The sequence below is a fragment of the Convolutriloba macropyga genome, unplaced genomic scaffold (assembly GCF_964194025.1).
Source record: "Convolutriloba macropyga unplaced genomic scaffold, txConMacr16.3 SCAFFOLD_4686, whole genome shotgun sequence".
In the NCBI taxonomy this organism is placed as follows: domain Eukaryota; kingdom Metazoa; phylum Xenacoelomorpha; order Acoela; family Convolutidae; genus Convolutriloba; species Convolutriloba macropyga.
In genome coordinates, this window is record NW_027451436.1 from 1 (window position 1) to 11,976 (window position 11,976).

Here is an 11,976-nt window from a genome sequence, read left to right on the forward strand (position 1 = left end):
TAAAAAACCGTAAGAAGTTTGAATAAAGGGAACACTTTAAAAAGAACGAAAAATGAAAAATTGCTCAGGAAAAAATATGGCTCTTGTGTGGGCGCGGGGGGGGAGTTGACGTATCGCGTTGAAAGTTAATTTGGAAACAAAAGGAAAATTTTGTTGTTTCTGAAATGAGGTTTTGTTTTTTGAGCAATTATTTGTTATGGGTAACTTTCGTAATGAACCAGTTGATAAGGGAGACTTGTGATTTGTTGTTTCCCATTAAAAATAATTTAGGTGCCACATGAAATATTATTTGCTAATCAAGTTCTTTCAAATTCTTGTAGCGTTTCACCAGGACAGTAGAACTAAAAAACTCTGCTGCCATTTCAATTGATTAATAGATTCTTTGAAATCTTTTGGCTGTTATTCTTCGTGTCATAATTTTTTTAAACTTGTTCTTGTTCAGTTTTGTCGCAAGAAAATTTGGATGGGCAAAAAGGTTTGATTCTTTTGGTAAGTTCAATATTTCACTATAAAGAAAAAATTTGTTTCCGTCAAAAACAAAGTATCCTGTAAAAAATCAATTTATCTTTAACTATAGTTGGATGCTGCTTATTGGTCACCTTTATATCGTACGTTTGGGCGATGGCTTCTTAAAATTGCCTCCTTTTGTTTTTCGAATAAATGATATCATAGACGTGCATTAAAAAATTTTGTTTTGTTATCCGTAATTGCTTCATCGACTGATCTAGCAGTTTGCTTTAGAATATCTTTGTAAAAACTTTTTTCCGATTAAAAGAAGTGTTTCTTTTTGCTAATTTTTTCTAATCTTGGTCAAATAAATTCAGCTCAATGCGCATCAAAGAGAGCGCATGTGAAGGCTAGAACCGACGGTAATTTTAGATAAACAGTCAGTAGAACAATTAACAATACATACTTCGAACAAAATCTATCTTTGCGAAAGACAAGATGATTTGTTTTGTTGTGGTTTTTCAGATCTATGTCTATGTTTTCATGCAGACGTCTTTGAAACAGACCACGGATGCAGTTAGTGCCAATGTCATTCGTCAACTTTTAAACTGATGTTGTTTTCTTGATGTGCTTATCAGCAGAAATTTTAAGTTATCTCAGTAATGTTGAAATTCAAAAAAGATGTCTTTCCTTTACTTATTTTGCTCGGGATCGTTTTCAATGTCTCCGGATCTCAAAATAAGCCAGCTACTGCTTTTATATAAGCAAAAATAGGTTACTATGACACATAAAATCCTATTGATCATAAAGCCTGCTTATAGCTCCTGCACTTTTTCAATGACCAATTTCTACTCTGAATTGTTATCGATTTATGTGACGTGAAACGCGAGGAACTTACTTGAAAGCTCAACAATCTTTTTCCCAAAATTATACATTAGATCATTTTAGTAAAAAATTTGGCTTATTAAACAGCAGATCAATTTCAATTTTGTGTACGGATTAGGCCAGTACTGCTCTTGGATTTTCTGAAACCCATTATTCACTTTATAGATCCGGATGGTGAACTTGTTAGTATAACAAATTCAAGTAGACGTTTGAAGTAAAAACATAAGAAGAAGATTTTTACGGAAAATAATGTCGTGATGGAATCTCAAATGTATATTGTCATGATAGAAGAAAAAGTAATGATTGAGCTTTGGGTTGTGCGAAAGAATTGACCACAATAATTCATTCATCCTGAGCTGCATGAAATCTTCACAAAGACATTCGAACCTTTCATTAAGTTCAACATTAACTTCATCAAATAATTTTGTTGAGCTACTGTAGTCGGCTTCTTTGAACGACTTTGACACCATGACCACAATTGCAACAGGACAACAAACTTATCTTTACAAGTTATAATAAGGATAAACATGTCATCTAGTATCTCAATGCAGTTTTTTGTAATTTGGAAACAGTATTTGTTCCGTCTTGCAGATTTAAAGTTTTAAATTTTGTGCTCTCCTCGTATTTTTCTAGTTGACTAACTATGCTGATTCCCTGAACCAAATTTAATTGCTCTTGTTTGAGAAGGATTGAATCTTAATCTCTGGCCTTCTAAGAAATAACCTCCCTAAGAAAAAAAAGGAAGCAGGATCAACTGTACTGTCTGAACGTTTATTCGCTTTCTGCTTGCTACAAAAAGTAGAGCTGGCGGAACTGTTGTTCTAGGCCGAACTCAAGTATGTTCAAACCAAACCCTTTCAGGTGGATGGTCTCATGACTGGACAGCCAGAATGCGTAGTTTTTATGTCTAGAACAGCGCGTGTTCACCAAATGTTTGTGCTTTTTGCCTTGTTATTGACGATGTAAATTTGAACTCACGACACACCCCTTGTGCGGTTCATCTACTGTCTGTGCATACTTGATTTCGCTCCGGGTCCTCAACCTGGCAGGTCAGGTCACTGCGTATTTCAAAGCTTCTTTAAACATGCAGGGATCTAGAAATAAACTTGTTCCAACTTACGAATGTCGCTGCATGTGTATCTCTCGCCCCTCACTTCCCTCTCAGAACTGAATGCCTCATAAGCCCCTTTGAACATGTGCTCGAAATTGGCTATGTTTCGAGTGTCGAAAGGAATCCAGACTAATTCTTTGAGCTGTTCCTGATTCCGAGGGGTTGCCTGGATGAACTTGATTTTACCCTCTTTCGTCCATGATGCGCCCTGGGTCACGTGTGTCACTTGATCCCCTATTATGTAATCACATTAAACATGAACTAAAACATGTCTGTTGAAGAAACGACAATGATGAATAATGCATCTTGTCAACTCTGCTATGAGAACTAGAATTTGGGACAGCATTACCGGTCAAACCTCTGATAGGTTCATCACTCGTTTTTTGGCAATTTTTACCCATACCCTCAAGTCAAAATGATTCGTTACTAATCCATATTATACAATGGATTGTAGTTTGAATGATTCAGTTTAATACAGCCACCTGTTCATGCTAATTGCCTTTTACCTTTTGGTCAACCGCCAGAGCTTGCAGTAACTTAAATCAAGTCACGGGATGGCCTCCCATTGAATTCCATCGATGGATCATGGTAGTTTTATAGAAACACTCCAACCCCATCGATGGATCGTTGATAGTTTATTGGCACTTTTTCGCTGATCATATAAAATCTATCGGTGGGATATCTCTGGTGTTTACTGGATCATAGAGAATCCTTGAAAGTTAAATAAATAGAAACTTTTTGTTGTTTCTATGTAACACTGGTGTGCTTGTTTGAATTTAGGTTGAGACCTTTTAAACACCCACACTCACCCGGTAGGTAACCATCAGTTGTTGTTGTTACGTCATCGCGTGTGACGTCATTAGGGGACTGTGTGTTTGTATTGTCGTAATCTGAATCTTCATTGCACACAACCAGTGGGTGGATTTGGTCATTGAAAAAGACAATGCTCACGAAGTCCTTGTCGTTCAATGTATCTAAAATTGAAACATTAGTCATGTGAACCATCTTAGATCTCAAAATATTAGGCAATTTTGTTTATGATAAAATTTAGAAAATTTATCCAGTCTTGGCCCAGATCAAAAAAGTATAACCCAGTGAAACTACTTCAAGATAGAAAGAATAGTTTTGAGAATTGATCTCTCTTGGTATGTTCATCGTCCCTCTTTCTTGCAAAATTTCTACTGTATAACGCTTACCCAAAAAAACAGAACTTGTTAAATATAGATCCTGCAAAGATCTTGACATGTTAAATTCCTTACCTTTATAACAAGCAATTTTTTTCAACTAATTAATTAAATTATAAATCTAATTCTTATAACTGGGCTTGTTATTTGCACTTAAATCGGCTTTGAAAAAAAGATTTTCTGCTGTTGTATGATTTTGTCTGGGTAGTTAGCTTCCAAACTAATCATGTATGGCTATTACTAAAATCAGTTTTTAAATAAAATTTGCTTATAATGTTGAATCTTAGTTTTTGTCAAATTCCTCTCAACCCTAGAAAAATATTTTACGGAGGAGATATCAGCTGTCGACAATTCAAATGATTGAAATTTTAAAAAAGCAAATGACAATCTTAAATTTTTGCAAAAAGAAAACATGAAACTTTTAGCTTTTACTTTTTGCTCAGTCTGATTCATATTTGAGGTTTGAATTTACGCTTATTGACTTTTTCAATTTTTTAAATAAACTCCTTGCAGATAATCTGACCGGAGGCGATGATGCAATTGTTGTCTCTCCGGCTCCGGCCTTTTTACAGAAAAATTTTATAAATAAAAAGATGCTTGAGTAAACGCTGCTGTGTTATCATCGACAGGGAAAGCTTTACATCGCCCAGTTTCATCAGCGGTTACGAACCTGTCCAGACAAATTTTCTGCAATGAAGCTTTGTGAAATGTATTGTCTGCTGTTGTGTAGTTTACCGTTTTACTAATCGATACTCAATTATTCGCCATAACGAATAGTTCAGCTTTGCTGCTCAACAATCTGTTGCACAGAAAAATTCAAATTCAAACAACCAAATTTGTGTGTTTTGTTACTCTAGTTGAAAATGGAAATTAAAAAATTGGCTCCAATCAAGTCACAACTGTTTGATTAACCAACCAAGTGTTTGATTTATCAAAAGCAAAATTCCAAAATGCTAGCAAGACTCTATCCTAGAGGTGAGCTCAGACTAAAAGTCAATTTTGTACAAATTGGTATAGTTTCATAAACCAATATTTGATTCTCAATTGGCTGCAATAAAGCTGACGTTTAAACAAGGCTAGGCTACCTTGTAGGCAGTAAAAGAACCAAGCTCTTCAATTTGTACAATTTTTCTGAATTAGGAACTTTGTTAATCATAAGTCAGGCCAGCATATCAAGACATTCTTTTTTCAAAGGGTCAAAGTTAGTTAAACTCTACAATCACTAAGATGATTAAAAAAAACACAACATGGTAAAAACGATTTTACCGCTGTAAAATTTCTCTTCAATACTGACTGTTTGTCATTTTAATCAGACAAAATTATCGAGTTTCAGCTGAATTCTGGTAGTTTTTCAAATTCATTTTATGATGTTAGTTACATGATTTTACATTTCAAATTTGCATCTTCGATTGCTTGTAGATAAGGATGTCTACAGATTACTATCAGCTCATACTATTTCACTCTTTCATTGCAAACCGGATGTCATGGGAAGTTTGTTAATTAAATAGAAGTTTTGCCTAATATTCTGTATCAGAAATGAAATCGTAACGAATCAATCGTAAAGATTCTTAATCAAACAGCTTTTGAATTTCACCAGTCGTTTATACGTCGCAATAGTGATTTGGGAATCGTGTTGGTTCTTCGAGTTTGGGTTTTAGTTTCCTTCCTTTCATGTATGATAATCGCGTTTTGATGATAGTTACTAAGTATAATTGTTCCTGAAAGTTTACAAATCAGTTTTGCTTCGATAGAAAATAGCATTAAATTTTGCTTGTCATGCTATTCTAAATACTGTTTAATTTTGCGTTGAAATGGTTATTTAGTTGGTAAGCTCAGCCCCAACACCATATTTTATAAATTGATTTTCATAGGAGATCAGCTCGAAAAACTGTTTTGCCGATTCTTCTGATCGCGCGGAGAAATCTTCGATGTCATTACAAAATTATTGCTGCAGCAAAAATTACCTCATAGAACTGATAGCTATTCAATCTTCGAAAACTTGCAAACAAAAAAATGTTTAAGTTTAGTCATTAAAAACTCATTAAGTTTAGTCAATAAATTTTGGCGTTTTTGATAATAGTTCCTCCACAGACTTTGAATAATGTAGGATCTAAAATTTCAGGAATAAAAACATTTTTTGGCCAACTTTTTCTGAGAAAATGAAACAAAAATATTTCAACGTAGCCTGGTCACATTCGAAAGTACGGATCTGACGAAACTGAGGTTCAGGAACTGTGAGAAAACTTATGCTGTTGGAAACGAATCTAACAAGAGACCGGCTTTTCTAATGACACCTGTCTGTCAAATTAATTTCCAATCTTTTTTCTGAGATAAGTAGTGATTAGTGTAATCAGCTTGAACTTTCAGATTTTTAAATCTAGCTCTATAATTTTTTAAAAACGCAAAATTTTGCAAAAAAAATCTGCATAAAGGTTCTTAGTCATATTCTTTTGAAAATCAAAACCAAAAAGACCTTTTCTTATGAATAACTTGTCTTATCTCTACCTAGTAGTACGATGGCTGTTTGGCGGATGAGTTTGTAGACTGATCCAGTGACACTCCCACTTGAGTCCAGTGCAATAATGACTGTCTTGGAGGTGGTGGCTGTGTTGATGTACCAGTCTTGCAGTCGCGAGTCATACACCTACAACCACCATATATATATATATATATATATATATATATATATATATATATATATGTGTGTGTGTGTGTGTGTATATATATATACACCACATGTACTGTCGCCCAGTGAAAATACCTCAAGTGACTGCGCCCAAAACTGGTATACAAATTATATTACAAATTATATTATTTGATTACGAATGATAAAAATAACATTTTAACTTATAACCCACAGAAGTTTATTGAAACCAAGCTCCCCGGGCCGATGCGTCCACCCGTATTCCACCGTTTACACTCTTAAATAGCGGTGAAAAGAGTGTAAGAGTGTAATTTTGAGGACATTACACTTTTTTACACTCTTTACTCCACTCTTTTTAAGGGGGCACTAAAGGGCGTAAAAATATTATTTTTACACTCTTTAACTCTTTTCCCCGTTATTTTTGAGCAAAATTCCCCGTTATTTTTGAGCAAAACACCGGCCCGGGTCGCTGGAAATCGAACACTATTATTGTCGTTATATAAACAACCTGTGTTTCAGTTTTCTTAAAATCATCGGATCTTTTCCGTTTGCGCCCCCCCCCAGCCTAGTGGGTGCATATTATTTGCACCCCCCCAGATGCACGTGTCATATTTTTACATAATAATTTACTATGTAGTGGCACGTGCTCTATAATAGGGGGGAGCAGAACGTACTGGGGGTGGGGGGGGGGGGGGGGGCACAAACAGAAAAGATCCAAATCATCTAGTGAAAATTAAATATTAATCATCCTTCTTCACCCTCGGTTGGAGCTCTTCTGTGTCGTTTAAGAATTCCTCGATTTATTTGTTGTTTCAATTTGTTCTCCGAGTTTTTGTTCCGATCCCTCTTGAGGGGGAAGGAACTATATACTCAAACGGGTTTTTTTTGTTCGGTCAATTTTGGCCGACCGATGTATTCATCGTAGAGAGTTGAGACTGGTATCATTAGAAAGCTTGACCAGCGTAGAATATGGAATTGAAAAGATTTTTTCAATTTTGGTTTGATTACAGGGAGTTATCGAGGTTTAAATTTTGAGAAAATAGTGTGAATTCTGGCGAGATTTTATTCACTTTTTCCGGAATTTTTGAATAAAACTTTGCCAATTTTGCTGAAATCTGTTAATTTTTTTGAAAGTATTGTTGATTTTTATTTGTAAAAACAACAAAAACACAAGAATATTGTAGGCTATTTTAATTTTTTTCTTTGTCAAAAATTCTGGCTAAATATTTCGAAATAAAGATTTTTTCTTAGAAAACAGCACGAAATAAGTTTCTTTAGTCCATTTTGATTAAATTTAAAGGAAGTACAGACCCAAACAGCACTAACAAAATTTTTTTTGTGTTTGACTCAAAATGGGGCTTTTTTTACATCAAATTCCGATGAGAGTGCTCTGTAATTAGAACTTCGCCAATTTTTGCTAAATTTATTCGTTGATTATCAAACACGCAGCATCTATTTTTGATTCTAAGTGTTCTGAAAGAACAAACAGCATGGCTAGTTTTGGACCAATCATGGACTGGTATAGTCCAAAAATAATCAGGATTGTAAACAGTCGGTCTTTTTTATAAAAAAAAATCGATCTCTTCTACAATAATTACAAAACAAAACATTTCAAAAAAAGCGCACTAATGATAGTTCCAATTGGGTTCCTAATAAGCTCCACATTATTGTATTTAGTTGATTACTTGAATGATTATGGTCCTTTTGACTTTTAAAAATATTTGTTTTTCAAATAAATAATGACTTATTGAACTTTTGCCTCTATTTCTCTCTTTCTTTGGTCAACTTGTAGCTTATTGTCAGCAATGAAAGAATGCTTTTTCTTTCTATTGAAATCAAATTCAATCTTCATTGCGGTTTTACGCCTTAAGTTAAGGCTACTGGCTTTGATAAAACTAGATTTCAAATTTTCTTAATTTTTAGGTATTTGCACATTTTTCACGTTTTCTAGTTTTGTCACATTATCACGTTATTGACAGATCATATATCACATTATTGGCTTTTAAAACAAAGCAACATTGATATTATTAAAACGCTTGAAGATATAGATTATGGTTTTAACGGCTTCGACACTACTTTCTCGAAAAATTTAATTGATTTTTTCAAAATGTCTTTCACTGCCGTTTTTATTTTGTCTTTTTATTCGTATTAAATTTTACTGTTCAATGACCCGGTTCCATTGAATTTTCATGGAGGAATAGATGAGAGGATATTCTGATTTTAGTAGATAGCCGATAGCTTTCATGACACTGAAAACAATTGTTTTCCAAATTAAAAAAAAAAACACTTTTTAACTTCTCAATTTTGTTCCTTTTTTTGCCCGGTTGTTATCTAGTCTCGTTAATTACAGGCCAATAATAACATTATTGTTGTCAAAGGAAGGTTTCAAATGGGTGTTAATTTCACACAGTCTAATGTTTTCAAAGATTTCGTTTACTGGCTTTATTGGCTTCAACACGAAAAAAAAGTAAATTAATTTTTGATTTTTGTCATGTCTGACGTTCTTTTTGTAGACATAAGACATATTCTTGATAATTGCAATGCTCATTGGCTTCTTGATTTAATTTTTCTATTCATTAATTTTTTTATTCTGTAAATAATGGCGTTCATGTCTTTGGAAATATTCTTTTTCGAAAAAAAATTTAAGTGTTACTTATTTGTGCACTTTGTTTTCCATTTTTGTCTACTTGTTACCTGGCTTCATTGATGAGAGGCCACGTAATACATTATCATTATTTGCAGAAGTTGCAATTGAACACATTTTTATGGCCATAGTATGGCTTTACGGTTTCGAAAGCATTTTCTGCCAAGTTTTATTTGATTTTTTGTTTGTTGTCGATATGTTCTTTTTGTAACCGCGTTAAAAATTGAATACCGGCAGCTCTTAATTCCTTCTATGGAAGCATTGGTAATCGTACACCTATGGGATTCTTTATTTGATTTCTAATGGTTTCCATTATTTCGAATTTATTTGTTTTAAAAAAAATAAGCGAAATTTTCAACTTTACTGTTTTTTATTGACTACTCCCTTACCTTTTTGGTGAATTACAAGTTTTTTTTAATATCAATTTTATCTGACGGTATTTTGTCTTTGTTATTAAGTTTTGTTATTTAAAACGGACATGAAGTTTTTGATGTAATTAATTTTTGTTGTTGCTGTTGTTTGTTTTTACTCCATTTTTGTTGTTGCTGTTGTTTGTTTTTATGCGCCATTTTTACTCCACCACAGTTATTTGCCTTGGAGACTTTCTTTTCGTTCATACACTAATTTTTTAAAAAAATAATTGAATTTTTGGGTTTTTCTATGTTCCTCATTTGGTACACAATCAAGCCAAAATTGTGGATGAGCGGGGTCGGAACCTTATGTGCGATCGCACATTACCGAGTCTTTTTTAAATGCTATCGACAGTTTATTCTACTTCTTCGAACTAAGTTTTTTTAATAATGAACCGTTACTCCATCCTGTCCATCCATAGTTAACTTCCTTCAGTTGACTTTGGTATGTTAATTCTGGATCTATAAACACCTCGTAATGTCTGCTCTTATCAGTTGGTTTCCCACAGTGACTATTGACTTCGGACTATTGCTAATTTTTTATTTGTGAAAACCAACTCTGTCTTTTCCTCGCTTAAACTGTTACTCAAAGAATGACGTCACAACCTTGCTCATTCCGAATGGACTCATCGGATACAGTCTGAAGACCCCGCTGGCCATGGCGAAGTACTGCCACGTGGGTCTGAATCCATCATTCGGGTCGTCATCACCCAACGCCGCATCGAAGATGTAGTCCAACTGAAAACAGCATTCCCCTTTTTTTCAGGACAATAAGTCAGAAAAATCCGGAAATTGCAGATTTAGGTCTCGCCTACATTGGGCGAATGTATCTTGTTCTTGTAGTAGATACAGCAGCTCAATTAACAACCAATAGACTCTAACAGTTTTTCCCACAACTGCGTTACAAACCGCTGCCATCTACGAATTGGAAAAATAGGAGGCATACTCTTAAATACACTCCAATTATCAAACATAATCTGTTTTGTAAACGGCAATCTATGTTGCAACGGCAATTAGGAAGTAATTAAAAGATATTTTGGTAAGTTAAATCCGATATTCCTAAATGTGTCTTTTTGTACATACCAACGGTGAATAATGTGAAACTAATCGCGCAGACTACAAAAATTCTCGAATCAGAAGTTTCGATAAAAGTCACTTATGCAATTTTTTCCTTCAACGTCCTTTATAATATTCAACTAAGTTCCAAGATTCCGTAAGCCATTATTGAACGCAGCAAATGAACATTGGGGAACATCTGATATGTGGGGAATAATAGAAAAAGGACAGCTGAGATCAGGCTACTGTTAATGCACTGCAGACTAAAAAGCCTAATGCTGCTCCGCTGCGATTACGCAGAAACAAAATTATTTAATTGAAAGGCTTCTGAAGTTAGTATTTTCCTGTCGAGTAATCTCTATCGGCAAACAAGAAACCGTTTTCTTGTTAGATCAAAAGACAATATAAAAACAGAAGAGATTTACGGCATTGGTCCAGTGCAGGTCCTTTTTGATGTGGAGAGATCCATGGTAGATGTCAGTGGGGATGTGAACAGAAGTGCCCCGGAAGTTGATGAAGTTCTCGTGTCTAATACAAAAACAATTAATTGTTGTTTATGTTAGAATATCGATCAAACTATAGTCCTAAACCTAGTGAGAATTAGAAAGAAAGTTTTGACTTACCAGATTAGAAAGACAAGCAATATGACTTTGATCAAAGAAATTATATAAATGAATCGTCAAGAAATGGTGCTGAGAATCAATATTCGGTTCAAATTGGTGAATCTAGACAACTATTATTAGAGTTAGATTAATTGATGTAAAATCTTCCCAGCATGTATTAAATGATGATGATATCTCCGGAAGTGTGAATGAATTCTTAGAAAAGTGCAAATGCATTCCATTTATGGTTCCCTTTGCGACTGATTTGCAGAAGCAAACCATATTGGGTAACCCTTGCGACCCCCACTATAAATCACGGTGCTAAGATTAGTTTTGTATCTTGACTTTTTCACACTGATAATGGGTATATATACAGCTGATTTTTGAGTCTTTTTCCATCCCCAAATTCAAATCACCATCTTGATCTAATAATCAGATCTCTCCTGTAAATCTCTAAATTCTACTGTAAAGTATCATTTTGTCATTCTCTCATTTTTTGAGAAATTAATTCTTTTACTTAGTTAAAAACGCTTTTTATTCCGCTTGCGAAAGTCCATAACCCAACAGTTTACAAAAACTACACGAAAAAAACTGTTGGCAAGTAAGTTCTGGCTAAAACTCTAAACTCCAATATATTATGAAAACATTGGCTTAAATCTGCCCTCAACAAATTTTGCATTGATCCATGCCTATGTGAGTGTGGTACCGCTAGTTTTATTAGCGGTACCTTACCTTAGTTTACCTGTTCACCTGTTCACGCAAGTTTATTTGTTCGCGCTTTACCTGTTCACGCAAGTTTCTCGCACGAACTGAACTCAGTCGTAATCAGCGCTGATTCAGAAAAAAATGCAAGTCTCGAAGAGTCTTGAGTCAACATTAACCCGATAATTGACAAGTCTCTGTCAAAGCTGTCAGTTATTTTTTTCGTCTTAAGAATGAACTAAACAGGTCACCAATTACATTGCTTTGCTTTCAGATATTTCGAAAGTGAAC

At 34.4% G+C, this 11,976-nt stretch overlaps 1 protein-coding gene across 1 annotated transcript; it reads right to left on the reverse strand.

Moving 5' to 3' along the window:
* Positions 1-2,452: 2,452 nt before the first annotated feature.
* Positions 2,453-11,008, reverse strand: LOC142356691 (uncharacterized; the record flags this gene model as incomplete). The annotated part of the gene is made up of 5 exons (XM_075408514.1): positions 10,807-11,008; positions 9,932-10,063; positions 6,133-6,271; positions 3,253-3,417; positions 2,453-2,677 (listed from the first exon to the last, which is right to left on the reverse strand). Coding segments are annotated over exons 2-5 (583 nt in total), but the record flags the coding sequence as incomplete, so codon positions are not given.
* Between the last annotated feature and the right edge of the window lie 968 nt (positions 11,009-11,976).